The sequence below is a fragment of the Heterocephalus glaber genome, unplaced genomic scaffold, assembly GCF_053883595.1.
Source record: "Heterocephalus glaber isolate CG9 unplaced genomic scaffold, H.glaber_assembly_v1.0 deba00000347, whole genome shotgun sequence".
Classification (NCBI taxonomy): domain Eukaryota; kingdom Metazoa; phylum Chordata; class Mammalia; order Rodentia; family Bathyergidae; genus Heterocephalus; species Heterocephalus glaber.
This window is the reverse complement of record NW_028258143.1, coordinates 48,162,813-48,188,836: the sequence shown is the minus strand read 5'-3', so window position 1 is coordinate 48,188,836 and position 26,024 is coordinate 48,162,813. Positions and strand designations below refer to the sequence as shown.

Genomic DNA, 26,024 nt, shown 5'->3' with positions numbered 1-26,024 from the left:
AAACCTTTCCAATGAGATTGTGAAAGCCCATGTCCAAGGAGAAGTTCATGTGGCAGTGGATGACCCGAAAGGTGATTTGGAAGTGGGTAGGTGTATCAGCCTGAGACAGACTCCACTAAACTTTGCTCATGTTTTCTTTTTTTGTCATCTTAATCTTGTGTTGAGCAGTATGCTCCACGGGATGCCCTGGATAGCCTGCTCGCTCACTGTTGGCTCCCTCACTCTCTCCTTCAGATTCTTCCTCTCTGTTGGTGTTGAGCCAGGCGGCCCTGCGAGTATGCTGGGCTGAGCTGCAACAGCTCATGTTCACCAAGAGCTTCTGCTCAGTGAGCCTCCGCTAGAATGGTTACCAAGAGCTCTGGTGACTTTCCCCACCGTGCTGTCCTCTGTGCCCCCTGCCAGCTGTGTGCCAGCCCTGGCACAGGCATCTTGCTCAAGGGCCACCAGAGCTGACTACTGAGCTTCATGGCTCCTCTCTGTCTGTCTGTCTGTGGCTGTCTTTTCCTGTGAGAATCATAACTTTGATTCCTTTCTTTAATGGATTTTTATGATGTTTAGAGAGTGAGAATATTACTTTCTTTTTCAAGTATGGAAAAAATGTAACTGCTTAATTGTATTCTATTCTTGGTCTTGGAAATAAACAGTACTGCAAGTGAAACTGTTTTTAAACCTCGCTCTTGCCAGTGATGACTTGAGGATTTTGTGGGATTATGACTTTCTCTGGATATCCCTTAGCACTGAGTTTCTCTAAAAACTCCCAACCAAAAATAAGAGAATAAACTCATTCTACCCCCTCTTGAGTTTACTAAGTGAGCAAATTATTTAATGGAACAGAAGCGAGGTAATAATAATTCAGTCCAAATTCTAAGGGTTGATAACCTCCCTTGTCATCATTGTAGGGGTCTAGGATGAGAATAGAAGCTTTTAACATAGCTTTTCAGGAAGTTTTTGCTTTCCAAATACTCTCCTGTTCCTGAATAAGCAGCCCACTTGTTAAATTATGTGAAAGGTAGGTTCCTTGACTCTAAAACATAAAAGCTGTTTCTTCTCTCTGTAAACTTCCTATAAGGATACAACTTTTTAAAATTGATTTCTGGCCTCTTCACTAGAAGTCAGTGTTGCATAAATACACCATGAAACCTGGATTTCAGATTTTGCTTCAAGGTTATTCTGAAGAGAAAGCTTAAGGAGACATTCTCAAATACAAACATAGTTTATCATTCTTGCTATATTATATCAATATTTTTCCCTACCTAGATTTTTGAATGTTCTTTGTCTTAATTTAGTTGACCTTTATCTTATTTAACCAAGTATAAATGGGCCCATGTTGCACAAAGGCCCATTCCACCATTTCTTTCGACATCCAGGGTTATAATCCTAGACATTTTGTTTATTTTGCTTTCTTCCAGCAAGTAAAACAGAGAGGGACAGCTACGGTTGTAAAATAAAATAGAAATGCAAGAGGATGGCCATTTGTTTGTTTGTAGTTGGATCCTGCTTGTGGAAATGAAGCTGACAGATCTGGCAGGCAGAGTCAGGGAAGGGGTGTGAACTAAATGTTAGGGTGTAAAGTTGGACCATTTCCAGGAAGGGAGGGTTTCCTTATTGTAATCTCTTAAAGAATATTAATTCATCAGCGGCTTTGGTTTCTACAATTTCACTAAAGATGTATTGTTTCTGATTCATGATTTTGCTCGTTTTCTTACTTCTTAGTTAACAGTATGTTTTGTGATAGATATGGCTTTAAATTTTTTTCTTTTTAAATGTAGTCATTAGCAAATGCCCCTCAGCATGATTTGCACCACCAGAAACACAATTGATTTTATTGTATATGTCAACAGAAAATTGTTTTGTCTTCTCTTTGTAGCTTTAAAATGAGCAATCTGTCTGAAATTCCTGAAGTGCTTTTCAGCATTTTTTTTCTATGGTACTTTGCCAACCTCTGTAAGCATCATTAAAATCACTGCCATTACAATAGGTCTTTGCAGCAACTCAAAATCCAAGTGGAAAAAACACCTTATGCTAAGCACAGTAGAGGTTTTACTAAGTACTCTTTCAAAGGTGAATTTGTTAAAAAATATTTTTGAAGTGGAAAACATTTTTTAAAAAAATTATATTCTTTGTAATTATGAACAACTTTTTATTTGCTTTTAAACTTTCTCATTTTGAGCTCCTCTAGAAGAAGTGGTCAGAATTATCCTTTTTTTATATTAGTGCATATTGGATATACAAAATGGTGAGTTGCATTTTGGCATATTTGTACATAAATATGACAAACTTTGCTTTTTCCCCTGTCGCTCTGCTTCCCCTTTCTTCCTCCTATCCTTTCCTTCTTCTCTAATAGTCTCCCTTCTACTTTCATATCATCTCTCTTTTTAACATTAAAAAAATTTTTTTTTAGATTCTTCCTATGAGAGAAAACATGCTATTTGACTTTTTGAGTCTGGCTTATTTCACTTAACGTAATGATCTCCAGTTCCATCCATTTTCCTGCAAATGACACCATTTCATTCTGTGTGTATGTGTATGTGTGTGTGCATGTGCGTGTGTGTGTGTCTTTTTTTAAATCCACATTTTAAAAAATGTTTATATGTTCATGGGCACCTAGGCTCTTTCCCTACCTTAGCTATTGTGAATTGTGCTATAATAAACATGACTAAGCAGGTATCTCTATAATATGTGGACTTCAATTCTTTGGGGAATGTACCAAAGAGTAGTATAGCTATGTCCTATGGTAGCTTTATTTTTAGTATTTTAGAACCCTCCATACTGATTTTCAGAATCTAATTTACTAATTATTAATATACATTCCTGTCAACAGTGTAGACGAGTTCCTTGCCCCCATCCCCATATCCTCCCCAGTGTCTGTTGTTTTTTAAATACTTCATGACAGCCCTTCTGATGGGGGTGAGATGGACTCTCAGTGTAGTTTTGATTTGCACTTCATCAGGGTTACTCATACAGCTTCTACATGGCACTGCCTTGAAATCCAGCTCAACCACTAGCATATGTTGTTCATGGCTTCACATTGTTCTGACATGTGTAAATACTTCAAGTTTACATTTTTGGTATTTCTCTTTAACTTAATGAAGTGTACTCATGGTATAACTAAATAGTATCTATTATAGAAAATAGTCTTTCTTCACATCACGGTATTCAGTCTTAACAGGACATTTTCAGACAGCTTCTTTCTGCTACGTAGTGGCATAAAGAGAATGAGAATCCAAAGGCTTTGGATCTTGCTTTGATTTTGCCCTCATAGCGATCTTGAGCCACTTTTTGGGCCTTCCTCTCCTCCCTCCTCTGTAAACTGAAGGTGTTGAATTAGATGGTCTTCTCAAAGTTCCCTTTCCACTCAGTTTCTCTGAATCATGGAACACTAGCTGTTGATGTTCACTTCCTGTTCATCCGCTACAGTGCTTCATTTAATTATGCCTTAGTACTTTTTAAAAGGCAGCTGACTGTGGTCAGAGGCTTCTTCTCAGTCACACTGTCCTTTGAAAAGTTTTTTTTTCTCCCCTTCACAAAGACATTTGGAAAGCATGCGCTGTAGATTACAACTCTACCCTAGTTTTTAAAAAAAGGAAATAATTAAGGAAGTCTGATTATAACATAAATGCTGGCAAGGCTGTGGACAGTCATGCTGTGTTCCTACAATCCCATAAGTGTCAAATGTGCTGCACAGTGTCTTAGAAATAGTCTGGTGCCATTTTATTTCGCTCACATAGGTTGAACAGAATCCTGGGAATTCAAGTGTGATGTTAGGTTCTGAAAAACAGCAAAGTGGCAGCAGAGGGTATTTGTTCTATGGATATAGGTTTTTGATGGCAGTACCTCTAGTCTAGTATGCTTCAGTGGGCTTCCTGATTTCCCTGTCCTTGCCCAGTCAGCTGTCAGTTGCTTGTGCACATTTCCTTAAGTGGTTTTGAAGCTGACCTTGTGGCCTTGTTTATCTAGTAACTAACAGAGCTGTTAACTGAGTAAAAGTGAAAAACGAGCTCAATCCTCAGGGGCTTGTGTATATAGTGTTCTTCAAAAATATTTTGTTCTAGTAGTGCATTTTAAGAACATAATATTTTTGGAAAGAGGGTGAGTGTGAGAGTTGGGAGGTTGTATGGTGGTTTGGGATATTAATGTGTAGTTGTCCTTGAGTAAAGGACCACTGAGGCTATTTGCAGGGTAGAGTGTGTCTGTGTAGCAGCACCGGAGAGCACTGTGTAAGTCCAACAAGTGAAGGATGGTATATGCTTGTTTTTATTCAGGTGAGGCGAGTTCCAGGGTCAAGCGGTCACCTCCATAAAACTGAAGACGGTGACTGGGAGTGGAGTGACGACGAGCTCGATGAGAAAAGTGAAGAGGGGAAGGCAGCTGCTTCTCAGGAAAAGGTAAATGACACTGGTGACCATTGGCGGATCTGTATGCGTTGTATTTCTATGACCTTTTCTTTTGTGTATGTGTAATAATGGATATATAATTGTTTTACAGTCAAGAAGAGTAAAAGAAGAAAATCCAGAGGTGAGCAGCATTTATTATTTATTTATTTATCCATCCATCCATTCATCCATCCATGCATGCTTCATTCCCCCATTGTATATCAGAGTCTGATCCATTTGGGAGAGACCACAAATAGATGTTGTCGGTCCTGATTCTGTCTGAGTTACCTCGCACTGTGCAAATCACAGCACATTGATACATTCCTTGAGTCTCAATTTTCCTCTCTGTCAGATGGGATGATCATAGTACTTACAAGGTTGCCATGAGGCTTGATGAATCCCATATGTAGAGCACTCAATGGAGTTCTTGTTACTAACTTGGTAACTATACTTTTATCTCTTAGTATTATTCTCATTTAGAAAACATTAGTGAGCATACAGTTAAAATTTCAGGTTTTTAAATTTACAATAAAGCAGATAATAAAACAGCTGCAGTTGAACCTACACATCTTTATTTTTAAATCTTCGGGGAAACTTGGTAGTCAAGCAAGAATCTTTTAATAAAGGCAGCTTCCCTTTGAGAACTGGTCATCTTTTGATTAAGAGATGAGTTTTGATTTACTTCCTCCGTGTGATTAATTACCCTAATGTCTTAATGCCTGATGATGACTATAGCTCACTAATTCTCCTAGAGGAAATTTAAGCATAGTTAAATAGCTCCAGATATTTTACAGATTTAGCAATTAATATGTATCGTGAGAAATTCTCATTATAAAAATGGAAAACTCTGGGCTTCAAATGATATCCATCTCAACAGTTTTTAAAAATTAGCAGACATTTCCTTTTGGTGAAATGCAGCAAATTTGATCATGGGTTTTAAGTGGCATTAGAGAGATGGGCCTTGTAAGAGACGGGCTGCAGAGCCACAAGCCTCTCTCTTTTCCTCCCTCTTTCTCTCTTCATCTTTCTGGCTACATCAGTGGGCCCTTTCCTCGGATTTTTCAGGCTATGCTTCTCCCAGAGGTAGCTCTTCTTCTGTTTCCTCATGTGATAGCACAGGCAAGCTTTTTTGGTTTTGTAATTATGCAACATTTAATTCACAGTGTATACATATCAAATGAAGTTGTGCACATTAAATGTATACAATTTTAAATTTGTCACATCTCAAACTTAGAAAATAAAAAAGACAATGTTATTGTTAGGAAAAAATATAAATTGACCACATTTCAAAAAATAAAACAGGAAGAAGTGGATAGATGTCACAGGGAGTAGGCCTTGACTCTTGTTACCGCAGAACTGGAGATGTAGGGTAAAGACATGCTGTGGTATCACATGCCAGCTTTGATTCAGGATGCTGTTGTCCTCTAGACATGAGCCCTGAATGGGACATGTTAGCTCCACAGATGTTGTGCTAGGTTTTTAGAATGATCTTAACCAGTGTCATGAACTCTGCCCTCTCTTTGCTCACTTTCTCATTCTAATGTCTGTTCTTACGTTGGTGTACATTTAACGAAGCATGTGAATAGGCTTCTTGTTTCTAAAAGGATTTATTTGTTTGCATATAGACATTCCCACCCAAGTTTAGGAATAACCTGCTGCACCTGCTGTTCCGCAGCGTCTCAGGCCAGGCCAGTGTTTTGACACTTTCCCTTTGGCAGGGCTGTCATTTCAGTATCCTGAACTATGTTAACAGGGGCTACAAAGATGGTTCCTGTGACCTTTCAGCTTTTAATGACATCAGTCCTCTGATTTTCCTACCACTACAAACTGCTTCCTATAAGTGAAGGATGATGTGTTTTATTTATTTCTTATAAAAGAAATTAAAGTGTTGAATGTGTAAATAATCAGTGAATATGTAACATGTGCCTACTGTGTGCACTGTTTTAGAAGGAGTGGGGGATGTATCAGTGAGAATAACAGAGCAAAATCTCTGTCCTTATGGAGCTTACATTCTCCTGGGAGTAAAAGTAAATTATGTGATTTGCTACTGTGACTTGGGAGCAGTAAAACAAACAAAAAAACCAAAAAAACAAAAACAAAAAACAACCAGAAGGGATTGAAGGTACAGGGAATGTGGTAGGAGCTTGCAATTTTTAGATAATTGGTTAGGCAGGTCTTATTGAAAAAGAATGTAAAGGTTGAAAAAAAACTGTAAGAGAATTAAAATGAATAAAAACTGAAAGTCAGTTTCTATGCAACTACCCATACTGCTCTTGTGATTGGTGTTTCTTTCCATAGAGGTTGTCTACATTGTTTTCTTCCAGAATTTTTTCCTGTTCATTTGCATATAAGGGTGTATATAAAGAAATCTAGCATATCATTTTAAAATATGAATGAAGGCAACCCACTTTCCGGTCCTCCTTCTGTCTCTCTTAGTCAGAAACTTTCTTTCTCCCAATAGATTTTTCCTACTCTTAACCTCTGTTGTTCCTAGAATTCATTCTTGGATTTTAGAGAACATGAACTCGCGTTTTGGACATTTAATAAGTTGGGCAGTTATATCTCTTCCCCCCTATATCATTTTGGAGTTTCCACTGAGATTACTAGTCAGAGGTTCTCCAGGTCATTCATCACCAAAGTCTTGCATGACAATCATGGCGTTGAGCAACAGTGGCACCAAGAAACAGTCATTCCCCTTGAGTCAAAATACTGGTTTTGGAAAACAACCACCACTTCACAGTATTGATGTACTCAGCTCAATAGACTAAAGCAACAAGACATAGGAAAAGAGACCAATCTGTAGTCTGCATCTCTGGGATGAGAAGTAGGTGAGGGCAGGCACAGCACATGGAAGACAACCAGCCCCAGGAGCCACGGCTAGTCCAATCTGTCATGATCACTGCTGGGATGCTGGCAGCGAAGGAGCTGGTGAGACACAGCAGGAGAGGTATCCAGAAAGCCCACACTCATAACCCTCAGCAAGCCCTTCCATGCTGTGCTTGGGAGCCAATGAGGAAGCCACAGTGGAGAAAGTGGATTAGTTGGAAAACTGTTGGACTAGAAACAGTGAAGATGAAAACAAAGTGAGGATGAAGAAATAAGAATTAAGAAGCAGTAGGAGTCAGACTTGTCAGAACTAAGTGATCATTTGGATTTAGAAGGTTAAGGAAAACAGAAGAGCAAAAGATTCCAAGTTTGGGCCAGGGATTTAGCTCAGTGGTTCCATCGCCTGCCCTGCAAGCACAAGGACCCAAGTTCGATCCCCAGTACCAAAAAAAAAAAAAAAAAAAAAAAAGACTCCCAAGTTTGAAGTACTGAGTGGATAGTGATGTTGCCATTATCTACATATGGAAGAAATGGTTTGGAGCCAGTAATTGATGGATCCAAACTCAATCCCAAGCCTTTTGGCTTCATATCCTCTGTGGCTTTTGTTTAAAGAATACTTTTTGTAAATGCATTGTTTGGCAATGCCTATGTATTGTTTCTACTTTGGCCCAGGCAAAAGACAATGTTTCTAAATTCACAATAATGTAGTTGCGTAATTTCTGGAAATACTAAACATTGCTGAGCAAAACAATATATTTGAAAAGCAAAGGACATTTAAATCATGAATTTGGTCATGCATGAGAATACACTGCAATAGTACTTGGATACTTTGTAAATTTTTATTAGTGAGACTGTGACAAGATCCAAGATACATTGTTTGGCCCACACAGAATATACAACTTTTAGTAACTCCTACCAAATTTAATATTAATATACATCATTTATTTTCAAAAAAATATGAATGAAATTGTAGAAACTATACATTTTTGTAACTTACCTTATTATTTAGAACTCTCACATTAGATATTATAGATCTGCCCTTTTATTTTTAGTTGCTTTAGAGTATTATATTGAATGGGTGGAAATGGTTATTTAACCATTTCCTTCTTGGCAGTCACCTAGGATGCTGTTACAAACATTCCATTAACTTTCTCGGGTATGCATTAAGGTGCACCTACACAAATACAGCACAGTCTAGATATTTAGAGTTACGATTGCTTTGTTGAAGTTTCTCCTGATTTGGACTTTCATAGCTGCTATCAGTAACTGTACCAATGTATACGGCCTCTGGCAATGTACCTATACTTTTAAACTTCTTTGAAAATGAAAATGTTTATCTGTGCCAAATGGTATATTTAAATGCCAGATTATTTATATTTTAGTAAGTTTTTGAATTATGCTTGTCATTTAAATAGCAGTTTAGTTATTTTTTCACATAAGCCTCTAGAAGACTGAGGTGGTATTTTATGTGTTTGTGTTCCCTTTGCATCTAGTAGGCACAGACATATAACATATGTTTGTTTTTAACACAAATATCCATGCACTAAAATAAAAACATGAAACAAGTGCATGAATAAGCACAGAGTATTTATGAGATGGTCAGAAGTGGAGATAAAGATCACAAGATACTATAATTGAGGCGTCAGAAAAAGTAGCCTCAGTAATACCATGTATAGACGGAGTAAGATGCTGCAGTAAATACTGGGTATTTTAGAGGTGCTTGACTTCTGCAGGGCCATTTGGCCTCCTAGGAAGTCTGAGCTAGAATGTATCTCGGCATTATCTGAAGAAGATGGAGAAAGCCTGAGGGGAACGTTCGCCAGAGGGACCTGGGGAGATGTGGTTCATCCTGGGCCATATTTGGAGGTTCTCCTACATCCAACAGTAAGGTGTCTGAGTTAGACCATTTATCCTGAGATTAATAGCCAGGCATATTGAAAAAATTAGTCCTATGTTCCTAATCTAATATTTTAGAAATAACTTTACAAGCTATTAGTCACTCAGTAGTAATTAATAATTTGTCACAAGTAAATAATTCATCCTCCTCTTATTTATCATCTTATTCCACTTGGATGGTGGAAGCCTTTGGAGGCCACAGTTTAATCATACTGATATTAATAATAACTGATTGAGCAGATACTTAATCTGTGCCTAATCCACATGAAACTTTATTAAACACTATGAGACTTATACAAAAAGAGACAAAAGCCTGCTCTCTGGAAGCTTTTCATCTCTCTGGAAGGAGGAATTGCAAGACTTCCTTAGGTAGTGTTTCCTAGTTTATATACCTTTTTACCTAAAACTATTATCCCTTTATTGATCTTCTTTTGACCAGAAATTTTGGAAATTTTTGACCGGTGATTTTTATCAGGCTCTGAAATAATGTGTACTTGTTTTCTGACTGTCAGTTTTGCATTATACTCTAGTTTTCTATATAAAAAGTGAAACTGACTCTATCTTTAAATTTATCTTTTTTATCTTTGGTCTCATTACCTGAAGAGGATGTTCACTAGGAAATCTGTTAAAGCAGTGTTCTTTTTACTGCGACATGTCAGTTAGGTGATGTGGAAATAAAGGATTCACAGCCCTGGCTCCATATCGAGCAAAGTGAAAGCTTTAAAAATGCGGGTGCCTAGACTCAGCACACAGATTCTAATTTGGAGTTTAACTCTGATTTTTACACTTGATCTTAGCCAAAAGGCCGAGTGATAGGAAACTCTGATTTTTTTAAAAAAAACTCCTCACATGATTCTGATTTGTGGCTAAGATCAAGGACTATTGACTAGGACAACTGCCCAGATCGCTCTGAAGCCCCAAGTACAGAGTGGAATCCGGGAAGACTGTGTGCTTGGAGTTCCTGAAGATTGTGTTCTAAACACCCTCCTGTCAGAAATGAGGGGAGGGAGGAGACGGAGAGCAGGAAGGAGGGAGAGCGAGGGAGAGAGAGGAAGAAGAAAGATTTCGGAAATCTCTTGGAAAGGCTGCCCTTATTTAACCTAAGTATAATACAGTAGGAGAAAGATTCTTGGCTGAAGCCCTGTGGGACCCCCAAGAGGTGTACTGAAAAGATTTTCTTATGGAGAATCTAGTCTAGGTTAACTGTAAAAATCTTGTGTTTCTAGTCTCTGGGATCTTTTTTTTTTTTTTTTTTGAAGAAATCTTTTTCTCTTTTTTTTTTTTGGTACCAGGGATCGAACTTGGGACCTTGTACTTGCGAGGCAGGCACCAGAACCACTGAGCTAAATCCCTGGCCCTAGTCTCTGGGATCTTATTCTGAGGAGAAAATACATTTTGTGTCGATTTAGATTGAGTTAATTTTACTAGAGATTAGACAATGTGAAGGCAGAATTTATTGCTTGTATTGCTCATTGCTATTGCCTGATAGTTTTTAGACTGCCACTAAAAATTATTTCTGATGAAAACTTGTTTTCCAAATGCCTACCAGAGCATACATGCTTGTTTTAAACCTATATGTGGATGGAAAGAAAGATTTGCTTTCTCCCTTTAAATTCATTATGGTCAACTTTCGTTATCCCAGATGGCTTTAGCTAGGTATTTTTAACATTAAAGGTGTTGTTAGTGCAGGTGACTGGCCTAAATTTATGATCAGAAAACTGCTATAGTTCTGAAAATCAACTTTTTATTTTGTAGTGATTCTGTATTTATGGAAATGTTGCAGATAGTGCAGAGTCCCCATATAAGCTCACCTGGTTTTTCTCACTGTTTATTTCTCATATAATCCTGGTATATTTATCACAGTTCAGAAACCAGTATTGCTACATTACTATCAAGTATGCAAACCCTGGGATTTATTCAAATTTCACTGGTTTATTCACTAACATCCTTTCTCTGTTCCAGAATTTCAGTACAGGATAATATATTACAGTTAGCTACAGTATTTTTAAAATATAGGAAAATGAGATTAGGCAGAGCTCTATGAAAAGTTGGAAAGCAAGCATCTCTTCCTTCTGTCGATTCTGAGATATTTTTCTCTTTCTTACTCTGTCCCAGATCTATTTCTAGAGTGATGTCCTACATTGATTTATTTTTCTCTTCCTTTCCCATCAAAACATTCATTCTTTCAAATCCCTCTTTCTAATGAACTATTTAAAAGGAAAAAAATCTGATAAATTTCTGTTGTACAGTTGATAAGTGAGAGCTGCTTAATGTAAGCTTTTTTGTATATTTTTAATGAAAAAAAACTATACTCAAAAGGCCATGGCCTAGTCCCATAGAATATATCCATAGTGATCACACTTGGGAACTGTACTTGATTGTCATTCATGGAAGATGTGTACTGGCAACTTCCCTCTCCAGCACTTGTGTGCACCTCTGTGTGTTTTCTGAGGACTCGTCTGCATTGCTCCAGGGTAGTCCCTGCACAGTGAGGTTGCAGGGTGTGTCTGTGGAGTGCCCTTATCCATTCTGGTTGACCAGCTATCTGACCTAATGACTGATTGACCATGGTAAGGGAGCAGGTCAGGAGTTGCCTCCTCCTCCACCCTCAAGGGAAAGAGAAGCTGTCTCCTAGAAGTAAATGCCAGTAAGGCTTTTTAGATTACTGTTGCTGTTTGACTAAAGATAGGATATGATGTAAGTGCTGATGTAGTCTTTGGTTGTATCACAAACCTAAATTCAGATTGTAAAATCAACCTGAACCATTCATCTCAAGAGTTCATTTGGATAGGCCCTGGCCCTCTGGCTGGTTAAAAAGGTTGTTTGGTCATCTAACATAGTCATTTTTTCCCCTCATTTTCCCCCAATAATTAATTATAAAATTTTTTTTTGGCTTTTGAGACAGAGTCTCACTATGTATTTCAGTCTGGCCTCAAACTCACTGTGTAGCCCAGGTTGGCTTGAAACTCTCCATGATCTTCCATGTCCATCTATTTATCCATCTGTCTACTTGAGCTTTTTGGTGCAATACAAAGTAAACTGTAGACATCAGTACAGTTCTCCCTATTACTTCAACGCTAACATGGTTATTTCTGAGGAAGCACAGACAGAGTAACAATTTTATTCTCTTAAACTTTGGAGAACTCTGCCACAAAGAATTTCTGATGTTTTTTGATTATTTTAGAATTGGTAGTAAGTTAGAAGTAGGAGATTCTTTTCATTTGTTTTCATTGCTGTTTCTCTTCGAGTTTTTTGTCTTTCAAGTTTTACTCCAGGGCAGAGTTCACAAAAGTAGGACTTGAGGCAAAAATAATTTGGGTGTCACCTTAGGATCAAAATTCTAACTCTGAGAGAAAAATATAACCCATCCCTCTGGTATTTCTATTGAGAAAGATGTTTTTTAAAAACCCATTTACCCTTACACATTTTTGAAATTCATTGAATAACTAGTCAAAATAATGATTAAAGAGGTAAGTTTAACTGACCATGATCTCCTTTCATTAAGGATCTCTTGGAACTTTAGATGAAATTATACAAGAAAAAGTTATTATTAATTTTGAAATATCACGTAGCCCACGCCTTTACACTTTAGGTGAGTGGTTCTCTAAAAGTATATGGGTCACCCTGGCAACTTGTTAAAGATACAGATTCCTCACATCTTCACAAAATTCTGAGCCATAGGCCAGGGGGCCCAGAAATCTTTAGCACATGTCCTAGGTTATTCCATTCTAGATAGTCAAACGCGTTTGGGCTACACTACTACTTCAACATCTTCTGAAAATTATTGTTTCTGGTAATTGGGATATAGCATAACCATAGTGACCATGGTGTCTTCCTTTGGCTTCCTTGAGTACTATAATGGTGGTTCTCTTAACAGATCTCTGTGAATGCTAGCAGTATCCCCGAGCAAATACAGTCCCTCTCTGTGCACGACTCTCAGGTATGTTCCTCTCCAGCCATTTCCCTTTGAGGTGCTTTGTGGATAGACCTTGAAAATACCCAACATTTTAGATATCTAGGCAATTTGAGGGTAGCATTTTAGCATGTCCAAATCAGGAGCTTATAAACTCTCTCTTTAAATAGATACAGAGAAAAAGATTATTGTTACTGTTAACTGTCCTTTGCAAGATCTCCAATCTTTATTTTATCTTTTATTTTTGGGGGTACCAGGGATCAAACTCAGAACCTTGTGTTTGCAGGGCAGGCACGGTGCCACTGAGCTAAATCCTCAGCCTTTCCAATCTTTAAATGATAGGTTCAGGAGCAAGTGTATATTACCAGATTGCTTCTGAAATTGCTTGTCTGGTGGAAAATAAGCAAAGGAAAAAAAGAGACTCACTATTCTATTATATTCCAGCCACAAAACCTTGTGGTTAATTGATACATTTCTTTTTTGCTCCTGATTGGATTTCTATCACTATTTTTTGTAATTCTTTTACTGTTAAATTTTATGGGCCAATTCATCTCTATAACTTGCCTTGTAAGAATAATAGTTCAGCGACTGAGAAATGTGTTTATAATGCATAATTATAAACAGTATATGACAGAAGACCTGTGCTGTGAGTCACATTGGATGGTGATAAAAAGATTGTGTGCAATCCCGGGAAGAGCTATGGACATAGAGCCACAGTGCAGGTCCACATTCTAGTTTGGCTGTATAATTAGTAGGCAAGCTTTTTTGTTCTCAGAGTGATTGTGACATATATAATGCATCACCAGCCCTAGAATCACAAACTTTTTTCTAAATCTGTATCTTCCATATAAATTTATTTCTACTTTACCTGATCTGTCTTATCAAATAGAGATGGTTAGAGAGATGGCTACAGGAAGCCTGTTGGAGCCCTAATAACTAGTCCTTTGTTTTTATTTGATAGCTTAGGAAGCAAAGACTTGTAGGGGTTAAGTAGTTTGTACAAGGTTATACCATTGGTCAGAGGCAAGATCGAAATTCAGATTAGGTCTTTATGTTATATCAGCCAATTCAGATGAACTGTAGTGAAAAGTTGAAGGATAGAAGGAAATGAGGAATAATTATGGGTCAGAAAGTAAAGAGAATAAAGGAAACAGAAAGGGGATCAGGATAACTAGTATTTAACATTTTATAGTTTATGACTCACTTTTGTATTTTATTTTCCCAACAGTTTTTTGAGGCAGGAGTCAATCCTATTTTGTGAATGAGAAAATAGGTTCAGAGAATGACTTGTGCATGGTCCCATAGCTGGTCAGTCTTGACCTACTCTGCCAAGGAGGTCTACTTGTGTCCAGGGATTTGGGGCTGTGCTGTAGAGGTAGGTAGTCACGGTTGATAGTCTATATTGAAGGAAGTGGGCTGCAGGTGAGAAAGGCGGGAAGGATACATGGTTGTGTGGTGCACTGGCTTCTACCTCTCCCTGCACCCTGAGGTTTAAGGGGCCTTGACTTTGTGCATCCCAGTGGATGGCAGTGTGTTACTCCAGTTGTAAGGTGCCACTGGAGATGGCTGTCTTTCCTTTGCACTTTCTGCAGCTAGTACCAGTTGTTTACAGTGTCCATTCTATGGCCGAGGCTCCCTTTAGGAAACTTGGGAACTAGCCATCATTCTGATTCTCATATGGAGGTGCTCTGAGGCCAAAGAAGACCTGGAGGTGTAAAGCGCTAGTCTTAGAATTTCCAGAAACTAAGGGAGGAATATTGTGATTTTATTCATTTGTTCCCTGATAAAATTTACAGCAACGTTTTCTGTTTTGTTTTTAAAGGGCCAGCCCAACGCTAGTGATGACTACAGGGAAGCTTCTTGTGCTGTGAACCTTGTTTTAAGATTAAGGTAAACAATGCTATTGTTTGTTTTGCATCATTTTTCCATAGTATAATACTCATTCTCCTTCATTAACTTTTCATAATATTAGCATAAAATAAAATTGTTAACTTATTTGATTTCCCCAAACAACCAGTGTATGTCATATTCCCAGAACTAATTGCGCTCTTTTAATTGCTTGCTAAAGAAGAAAGAAAAGCACCATATGAGAGTGTCTGCAGGCTTAGTGTTCCCTTCATTAAGACTTTTTTCCTTGCCTTTCTTTCCCTTTTATTTTTAACAATGTAAGCTCACAGTAAGAGATTTTTAATGAGTTTTTTTCACACTCCAGCAGTCAGTCTGACAGAAATAAACCATGCTTGTACTACAAGTTGCCTGTTCAGAACATTTTTCAGTGGCAGTTTTGATCAGCTACTGTGGAGGAATGATGGATATATTTTGAAAGAAACTTCATTCTTCTAGGAAATGGATGCAGATATGGTCTCTGACAGTTGATAGCCTAGTGAATGAAAGCTGTCTCTGGTTTAAGCATTTTTTAATTTAAAGGTCAGTCTTTGCAGATACTCAGTTTGGTATCTCAAGAGAAAGGAAAACTGTTTAAATGTAATCATAAACAGCTTAATTTACCAGGTCAATCAGAATTCTATGACATTTTTTAAGTGTTTAAAAGAACTTATATATATTCTCCTTCTGAAGTTATACAGAGTAAAGCATGTGTGTCTCGTGGACATACTCAGAGCTGGGGCTGCAAAACTTGGCTTTATCACCAAGGTTAGTTTCCAGCCCTCTGAGTTATAATCCCTCAGGACAGATTACTGTCACCACAGTCACCCCTTACTTCTGATGGTCATTTACTGTCCGCAGTGCATTTTCACAGAGGAAAATGTGAACCTCGGTGTGGTTTAATTCAAACTTATTTCCCCAGCCAAGAAATGAAAGTTTTTCAGCCTTTTTTCCTTGTATTTGAAATAGCCTTGATTATTATTCATAATTAGTGAATTTAGCTATTGCCAAAGAACAAAGTAGTCCATACACTTTTTGTTTTATTTTTGTAACCTGATACTTCTAGCTTTTGTTTTGTTTTAACTTGTTCAGTTTATTCATTCATTCAGCCAGTGTTTGTGAGGAACTTGCTCAGTCCCAGGGGCTCTGGGCCAGGTCCAGAGGTCCAGCATTTGTTGTTGATGTTCCAGGAGAGGCAAGCATTGTGGCATGTAGGAAGTGACCTTTAGAATCTGCTAATCAAGTCTTCTGCTTTATATATACAGAAGTCATTTCTTTAGCATTCCTCCTGGATTTTACCTGGCTTCTGAGCACATATCAGCTCACTTTTTTCTCCATGGTTGTCTCTTTCATAACAAAGAGGTTTTTTGATTCTTCTTCCTTCTGAAGATCCAACCAACCTGCTTGTTCTAGGCTCCTGTGGGCTTTAATTCTGCCCTTCTAAGCACATCTCAGGCTCTCTGGATAAAAGGCGTGGAGAATGTGTCAAAATGCATATTCCTAATCTTTACGTCCAAATATTGTTTTGTTCCAGATACTAGAATACTATAAGACAAATGTATTATTTCATTTTTCTAAGATCCATTTGTATATTTGCAGAGCTCATTCCTGTTTTCTTCTAAGAAAAAAATATACTACAAGTATCTTTTGCTTTACTTCTCATAGTTTCTGTGCTGTTCTTACAATTCTAGTTGATCACTTGTTTTAATATTTTGTCTGTGCTTGCTCAGGTTACATTTTCTGTCATGAGTATAGATTGTCACATTTTTATGTGTGTGGCTTAGATAGCTAGTCCTACAAGATGCCCCCTGAAGAAAGTGCTCTGTATTCAATAAGAGAAACAATGGTTATTACTCATCTGTCTGTCTATAATGTATGCCAGTGGTGGCAAACCTATGGCACGCGTACTACAGTGGGCTGTTGGTATCATTGAAAGCGCTAAAAGATTCTCTATCATTGATATGTGCATTTGTGTGTGTGTGGGTGTGCACGTGCAATACATATATGCATCTCTTTTTGGAAACTGTAAGGAAGATTAAATGTAATAAATACTCTAAGAAGTTTTGCAGGAAAGGAATTTAACTTTGTTTAAGCTAAATCCTGTTGACCTCAGAGCTCTTTTCATACAAGTATTTTCCAGGTTTAATCTTCTCCCCCTTGAGTCTAGCACCCATATTTAAATACAGGATTCCAGATGAGGTCGGAGCAGGCTGGGATAATAGTAAGGTTATGTGATTTTTTTGCAGTTCATACTCTGTAGTTGTCATGAATCAGCACATCCTGTTTTCATTGTCTTCTGAGGTATCTAGGCACTGGGGTGATAAGTTCAGTGTGACTCAGCAACTAAAAGAGCTGACTTCATTTTTTTCTAAGGCCATTTCTGAACTGAAGCATGTTTTAAAACTTTATATGTGACTTATTTAGCACTATAATTAAATGCCTGTTAGTTTTGGTTCATTTCTTGTCCAGTATATATTTCAGTTATTGTCAGCATGTCATATTAGTTATAGTGTTTGGACAAATGTCACTTTCTAATTTGATAAACCTGTTTCTTAATCTTCACCCAAAACACTTGATTAATGTGCCCAGTAGTGTAAAGGAGGACAGTCTTCTGGCATTTGTTAGAAACCACTCACTTAAATGTTTTACTTTTAATTGATACATGCAGATTGTTCATATTTTTGGGCGTACAATCGATATTTTCATGCATGTGTGCAGTGTGGAGTGATCGAATTAGGGTAATTAGCATTTCCATCATCTCAAACATTTATCATTTCTTTCTCTTGGGAACATTCAGAATCCTTCTAAATATTTTGATATGTGTAATAAATGTAACTATTAAATGATATTCACCCTACTGTGCTATAAAACACTGGAACTTATTCCTCCTCTCTAACTGTATTTTGGGACTTGTTATCCAGTCAGTCTGTCTCTCCTCTCCTCTCTTCTCCCTTTCTCATCCCCTACCTTTCCTGACTTCTTGTGGTCACCATTAAATGAGATCCACTGTTTTAACTTCTACATTTTCAGTGAGATCATGTGGTCCTTGCTTTTCTGTATCCGGCTTATTTCACTAAACATAATGATCTCTAGTTCTATCCATAGTGCTTCAGGTGTAGGGTTTCATTATTTTTATGCCTGAAATAGTATTTCATTACTTGTGTATGTGTATCATATTTTCTTTATTCATTCATTAGCTGATGTCACTTAGGTTGTTTTCATCTTGTCTATTGTGAATAGTGTTGCAATAAACATGAGAGTGGCAATGTCTCTTCTATGTACTTATTTTCCTTTCCTTTGGATATATACCCAGTAGTGGGACTGCTGAATCATATGGTAATTCTTGAGTCTTTGCACTTGCGGGGGCAGGCAGGGGAACCACTGAGCTAAATCCCTGGCCCCCTGTTTTCATTTTCTTTTAGGAACCTCAATACTGTTTTCCATAATGGTTGTACTAATTTACATCCCACTAACAATGTGTCAGGGTTCCCTTTTCTGCACGCTCTCACCAGCAGTTGGTATCTTTTATCTTTTTGATAATAGCCATTATAACTTGGGATGAGGTGATACTTCATTGTGGTTTTGATGAACATTTCCCTAATGGTTAGTAATATTGAAAGTGATGTCCTTGTACTTCAGTTTGAGTAATAACCTTTGAAAGTTGAGTTATTTTTGTGATCATTCTGTGATAAATGGAAACATTAAATATATTGCATATTTATTGACTGCCTATTATGTGCATGTCCATAGTACTGTTCTAGGTTCTGATATACCTATGGCAAACAGAAAAGATAAATTTCTTACCCTCAAGAAGCTTAGGGCCAGGGGTTTAGCTCAGTGGTGGTGCCACCACCAGCCTCACAAGCACAAGGTCCTGAGTTTGATCCCCAGTACAAAAAAAAAAAAAAAAAAAAGCTTATATTATAAGCCAGAGAGAAAACCTCAAGCATTCATATTTCATGTATCAAGTTCTTTAAAAGAAAAGCTATATCAGTGGGATAGAAAGTCAGAGAAATACTGTTCTACATTATGGAAGTTAGTTGTAATAGGTTTTTGTTGCTGTATAAAAAGTTACCACAGACTTAGTGACTTAAATCAACACCCACCTGTTATCTCACAGCGTCTGTAGATCAGAAGCTTGGGCACAGGTTAGCAGGACTATTGGCTCATCGTCTCAGCAGGCTAAGATTAAGGTCCGCTCTGCTGGAGCTTGAGATCCTTTTCCAAATTCACCGGGGCAGGTGGCAAAATTTAGTTCCTCACAGTAGTAGCCCAAAGCCCACAGTTCCTGTGGCCAGCCCTCCATAGGCAATCCCACATGACTACTTATTATGGGGACAGCAGGAGACCTCAGGCTTCCACCTGCCTCACCTCAGTCCTTCTGTTAAAGTTTGTTTGTTTTTAAAGCCTGTCTCACCTAGCGTACTCCGCCTTTTGTTTAACTCAAAAGTAAGTGATTTGGAACCTTACTTACATCTGCAAATTCCTGTTACCTTTGTCTTGTAATATAACTCAGTGCCAAGAATGACTTCTCCTATGTCTAAATTTTGTTATACTCTAGGGGACAGCATTGTGCTGGACGTGTTCACCAGGGGACAGGACTACTAGAATTGTGCTAGAGCTTGCCTGAATGTAGAAGCATTCTCTAAATAAAGTGACATTGGAGCACATGGACCCTGTTGGAAATGAGGAGCAAGCCATGAGGCAGAGCAAACAGTGATTGCAATGGTTCTTTTCAGGAAACATAAGCTGTTCTAAAAATAGCCAGGAAACCAGCATAGGTAGAGTGGTAGGGGATAAGGTCAGAGATGCAGTGCAAGGGCCTAATCATGTAGGGCTCTATAGCTTGTGGTGAAGAGGGTGGATAGTCGTTGGAGGCTGGTGAACAGGAGAATGATATAATCTGAGTTAAATCTTAAAAAGAGCACTGCAGTTGCTTTATAGAGTATAGGCCATATGGAGACCATAGAGTGGCAGAGAGAGTCCCTTGATGGTGACTGCAGTGACTCAGTGAGTAATGATGTGATTTGGACTTTGTTGGGGACCAGTGGCAATGGTAAACAATTATTGGGTCAGGGAGAGTGAATAAAAATTTAGTCAGGGTTTTGGATTGAAAATAGGGATTAGTGGATTTGCTGTTCCTGAGATGTGCAAGAAAGTAGGGGATACAGAGTAGAATAGAATCAAGAATTTCATTTTGGTCATGTTGGGTTTGAGCCATTTCTGCGGAGATGTCAAGCAGGCATTTGGACACATGGTTTCAAGGATATCTGGGCTAGACATGTAAATCTGAGAACTGTTAGTGAATGTGGCATTCAGAGCTATGGGATCAGACACCTCATGGAGGAGGGGAGTGAAGGTAGGGGAGAGGGTTGGTGCACTCTGACAGGTGGTGCACAGATGAGCAGTTCACAGACAGAGATGAAGAGGCTGGGGAGGGCTGGTCCTGTAAATCAAACGGAGGAAGCATTACCAGAATGGGGATGGAAAAGCTGCATCGAGTGCTGTTAATGAGCGTGGATGAGAAGAACTTAGAACTTACCACTGTGTTTGGCAAAATGGAATGTATTCTTGATCTTGGCAAGAACTGTTTCAGTGGAACAAATAGGGGCAGAAGACTGATCAAACTGAGTACAAGACAATATGATGGAAGAACATAGAGTAACAAGGATAGAAAACTTGTTAGTCCAGATAAATCTTGCTAGAAGTTCCTGGTACAAGGGGAGGGGGAAGAGTGGTAACTCAATGAAAATATAGAGACCAATGAAAGATTTTAAAAAGCATGTTTATAAGTTAATGAGAATCATCCAGTAGAGAAGGAAGAGTGGCACGAGAGAGGGCGGTACAAGATTGGTGTTTCTAAATGAGTGAGCAGGGGAAGCCGGCACCCATGCAGATAGATGTCAGCCTTACGGAGGAGGATGGAGAGTTCGTGTGGTGGGGACTTTGGCCACCAACAGGGCAGCAGGCAGAGGATGCAGGCAAGAGGTGTAAGGACGTGGGTAGATTTGGGGGTTGGCGGTGGAAGTCCTCTTGTATTGTTTCTATTTTCACAGTAAGATAAAAGATGCCATCGTTTGAGAGCAAGGAAGGGAAAGAAGTCATTGGAGTTTTGAGGAAAGAGGAAAATAACGATGTGTGTAGGAGAGCAAGAAAGTAAATTTATTAGGGAAAAGTGGTGAGATTAACAGGCACACCAATGAGGACTTGAGGTTAATACCTATGAACTTTAAGTGTCCTCTAAGTGGACATTGTCATAGTGTCCCAGAATGTGTGTGTGTGTGATTATAACCTACGTGAAATCACATTTTAAAATATTCATAATGATTCCATGAGCCCTGGTTTTAGGGATCATGTTTAAAGAAGAAATGAATATAGTTTTTAGAATTGCCATCAAAATAATCTCTCATTGGGCCGGGGATTTAGCTCAGTGGTTTTGCCTCCTGCTGCACAAGTGCAAGGACCCGAGTTCAATCCTTGGTACCAAAAAAAAAAAAAAAAAAATAATAATAATCTCTCATTTGCAGAGTGGCGGTCACCACCAGATCCCTTGATAGGTACAACTTCCTTCCTATAGGTACAACTTCCTTCCCTTAAAACCCTCAAAGCCATAAACTCTTTGAAAACCAAAGATCTGCGATCCAGTGTTGATTCCCACCACACAGTTTCTTCACACCCTGCTTCTCCATTTGAAATTTACTCTAGATCTTTTGATCACCTCTGGGCCCAAACAACTATCTCCTGAACTAGCCTGTGTGATAGGAAGCTGGAAGGCTGTTCTCAGCCAGTGTTTTACAGATTGAAAACAAACCAAGGCCCTTTTGAGTAGCATTTGCATTCAGTTCTGTTACCACGGTAAGATTCTGGTGTATCTATGTGTGTATGTATTTATACACACATACACATACTGTGGTAGTTAGCTTTTCATCACTGTGTCAGAATCTCTAAGGTAAGCATCCTAAGGGAGAAAAGGTTTATTTTGGCTCATGACTTCAGAGATTTCAGCTTGTGGTCAGCGGGCTGCATTGTTTTTCGGCCTGAGGTGAGACAGAAACATTATGGTAGAAGGGCATGGCAGAGAAAATCTGCTCACTTCAAGGCAGCCAGGAAGCAAAGAGACGAGGAAAGAGCCAGTGAGGAAGGGGCTGGGCACAAGATATAGTCCCCAAGGTCACATTCCAGTGAACCACTCTCTCCAAAGTCCTCATCTCCTTCCAGTGATGCCATGAAATTATAAATCTTTTCAATGGATTAATCCACTGATGAAATTCAAGGCCTCGTGATCTAATCACTTCCAAAGCCCATCTTTGAACACAAGAGCTTTATGGGGACATTTCAGATCTAAGCTGTGACACACATGTATGTACATATACATTCATTCAATTCATTCATTCATTTATATATACCCTCACTCTGTCTTGAGAATCACTGGCCTACACAGTGTGTAGACATCCAGAAGTTGCCTTCTTTACCCCCTGAGGCTATTTGGGCATGGCCTTCATGTGTGTTGTGCTCTACAGATGAGTGAGCAGAAGACTTCAGCTGGAACCAGCCTTTCATCAGTCCTTAACTAATGCTATGCAGGTGGCTGCCTTCCATCTCATGGAAAAGGCACTCTGACTTTCCTGTTGATTTAGCCTCTGCAGATCTACCTGCTAGGCCCATGGCTTCCTTCCTCACTCTGCCCCTACCCACCCTCAGCCCACCTTCATTCTAGAGTGAGTAGGAAACTGGAAAATATTTTATTTTTGAAAATATTGCATTGCATGAAGAGACAAATACATACTGGCTATAGGTAGTACAAATCTCTATTATACTGTACATTCATTTCTGGGCATCATAAACAAAAGACTAAGGAGGCAAACAGCTAATTCCTTCCTTGAAAAAATGTATTATTGCTTGAAGTTGCTTTTAAAACTGGCTTATTATCTGTAAGATTGAAAAAAATAGATTTTAAACTGTAGGTTTCAATGTTAAATGCTTGAGATAGTTCAAATGTTAATTTTTCTTTTGCATACTCTGCAAATGTTCTTTATTTTGTCTATGGTAATGTTACCTATGATATAAAAATTGAGTATCATAAAGTCAGTTATAAGATAAGGGAATATCCTTAAACACACCTCAGCAGACAAATATCAAGTACCACCTTGTAATTTATACACTGTAATAAAATTTCTGGCGTGAGTCAAACATTGTACAAATATTTCACCATTAGTATATTTTTCATAGATAAAAATAGTCACATATTTGACGTTAAATGTGTGTTTTTTTAGAATCAGGCCATTGACCTGGAAAAATGGTAAACTTTGGTGTTACAGTGCTAATTCCTTTGTGTTGGTGCTGCTCAGCATTTGACAGCTTAGCCCTGTGGTTTGCATTTACAATTTTGCTGCAGGTAGCCATAAAAATTGTCATAATAGGTAGTCTGATATGGTTTGTCCATCAACGTGCTTATAATGAATTTGCCTTGTTATTATATAGCAGCATCATTAGACCTTGATGGCCCAGTTAAAGACCCCAGGTGAACATGTAGCTTTCCTGCCTAGTGGGAAATGACCTCTGCAATTGGATTATTTAACAAAAATCCTTCAACATAACATAATAGTCATTGCCTAATTTGACTTATTACTTCAATTTCTCTATTAAAAGGTGTGCTGTAAAGAATAAACTTAGTAAATTGTGATTTTATAAAGAAAACTAAATCTGTTAGAAATAAGGTTGATCACTATTTTTGCATTCCTGTGCCTGAATTTTAATTCCATCATATCATTATTCAGGAGGAATTAGAATTTTTAAACTCTTCTCCAGCCTGTAAAATAGGGTTAATTGCATAATTCTTACCAGTCAAGTGGCCAGGAGGCTTGATTAATTTTTTCCCTGAAAAGGTTAAATGACATAGGCATATTATTCAGTTGTGCAGTGCTTTTTAGTACACATCTCTTCTCTTCTCCCCCTCAATAAACTACTTGTTTACTGCTTTCTTTGTGCAAGGCTTTGTTGAAAATCCAAAGATGAATAAGAGAAGGTTTCTGCACTCCAAGAGCTTACCACGTAGGCGGAGAGATCAGGTCCCACACAAATGACTCTAATACAAGGTAGAAAGTGATAAATGCAATAAGAAAACAGATAAAAAGAAGAGCTCTGGGTAGTGTAGGAAGGTGAGAGCCCTTTTGTCTGGATGTTATCTTTGGTTTGCTTGTTTCCATAGTAACCAGTGTTTATGTTTTTCAGTAACCACATTTTGAGAAGAGTAATGGGCAGGGTGAGTCCAGGGGGCAGTGTCAGGCTGTGGACTCTGTTAAGGAGCTCTGACAAGACCATGTTTTTTTTCAGTAGAGCAGCAGATATTATTAGGTAGGTGCCTGACTATTAGAAATACAGTTCTTTAGTCTTAAAAATATTTGGCATTTTACTTATAACTTTTTGGATGTTCTTTTTTGATTATTTTCTTTCATTTAAAAAGTGGAGTAATTTCTGTACCTCTTGGGTGTATTGTTAGTAATGTCCTTCAAAAGAAGTACCTACTATGTACCAGACACTGTGATAAGCATGTGATATGCTTTGTCTTGTTACTCATCATAAACCACCACAACATCAGTACTACTGTTACTGCCATTTCACAGGTGAGGAATTTAAGGTCAAAGCCATGTAGTAATTCATCCCACACTGTAAAGCCAGTAAGAAGCAGAAATAGGTTTTGGACCACCTCTGATTAGCATGTTAGTCTTTGCTTTTTCCATTTGACCCTGGGGCCTTACTTTATTCAGTTCCTTCTTCAGTGCAACAAGAAACCCGTATGCTTTCAGAGTTTTTACATATTGTAGCTTGTCTTCTCATTACTGTTTCACATACTCTTTTTAACAGTGTTTCCTGGTAAACTCATTAAATATTGTGACAGGAATACCTGAAAACATTTTCCTTGGAGGAGATTGTAAGATGATGATTCAACTAGCAACTGCATTTGTGGTATTACATAATATTAAAAGCATTATCACATCACTTGCCTGACTTAATCCCCCCCCATCCTACATTGGCTACCATCAGAGAAAAAAGAAAGGCTGGAGACATTAGGTGGGAGAGGAAAGGTTGGGAGACTTTAGTCCCAGAGCTAATTGCCTAGGCTGGCAAGCACCTGGGTTTCCTGATGCAGATCCAGTGTTAGTGATGGTGGTACAGAGAGAGAATGGAAGTGTACATCATGTAGTGTAATGTGGGATGTTTTATAAATATAAAACCCATCTACCGATTAACAAGCTAAAGGAGGGAAGGTTCAGAAAGATTTGGTAATATATGGAGAAGAAAATAGAAGAATTAGAAACCACTTGTTTTGAGATGTCAGTTTTTCAATACTTGAATGAAAAGATACTGTGAATACAAGTGCTATCAGTTGTAGGTGATGTATGGAGACCTCTAAAGATATTATTAGTTCTTTATTTTCAAGTCAAATACTGTTATCTTAGAACTATAGAAAATCAAAATAAAAGATAAAAAAGGAACAGGAAATAAAATCATTCATACTCTTTATTTAGAGATGAATCATTGCTACTTTCTTTTTTTTTTTTGGTATTGGAGATCGAACTTGAGACCATGTGCTTGCGAGGCAGGCAGTGGAACCACTGAGCTAAATCCCCAGCCCCTATTATTGCTTCCTTGAAGAGATTCTTCTAGATTTTTGTCTACATGCATGTTAAAGAAACTTTAAATTTTAAATATACTGTTGCATAAACATTTTATTGTAAAACAATATGTTTCATCTGCTTTGTAATACTTCTTAGATATCTTTTCATGTCAAGGAATGTAAATCTGTAGCTTCCTACTTGATGACTGCTCTACTGTTTGATTGAATGTGCCAAAACATATTACACAAAAAGAATGGGGCTCACCATGTGGCTCAGGGGGAGATCATTTCCTATCATTCACTAGGATCTGGGTTCAATCCCCAGCACAGCAAAAGCGATAAAAATGTTATGGGATATTTAGGGAGTTCCAAGGTTTTCAATCTGGCAACATATAAAAACTTAGACTATTCAAAAATGATGTTTTGAAAACTGCCTAGTAGAAAATACCTATTACCACTAAATTTTGACCTTCTCAAAATGCCCTTGGACTGAAAACTCTGAAGATGGGTAAGT

The 26,024-nt window shown here is 38.1% G+C and overlaps 1 protein-coding gene and 1 long non-coding RNA gene across 4 annotated transcripts in view; one reads left to right on the top strand and one right to left on the bottom strand.

Moving 5' to 3' along the window:
• LOC106010472 (uncharacterized) overlaps positions 1 to 19,299 on the bottom strand; it is a 38,216-nt gene extending 18,917 nt beyond the window's left edge. The window contains exon 1 of the long non-coding RNA XR_001184270.3: positions 18,999 to 19,299. This is a non-coding gene — a long non-coding RNA (uncharacterized LOC106010472). The remainder of the gene's footprint in view (positions 1 to 18,998) is intronic.
• Positions 1 to 26,024, top strand: part of Stk39 (serine/threonine kinase 39) — a 284,753-nt gene that overhangs the window by 162,499 nt on the left and 96,230 nt on the right. For all 3 annotated transcript variants that reach the window (XM_004857609.3, XM_087199904.1, XM_087199899.1), the window contains exons 11-14: positions 4,263 to 4,385; positions 4,486 to 4,515; positions 12,973 to 13,035; positions 14,831 to 14,898. In XM_004857609.3, coding sequence (XP_004857666.1) covers positions 4,263 to 4,385; positions 4,486 to 4,515; positions 12,973 to 13,035; positions 14,831 to 14,898 — 284 coding nt within the window. The remainder of the gene's footprint in view (positions 1 to 4,262; positions 4,386 to 4,485; positions 4,516 to 12,972; positions 13,036 to 14,830; positions 14,899 to 26,024) is intronic.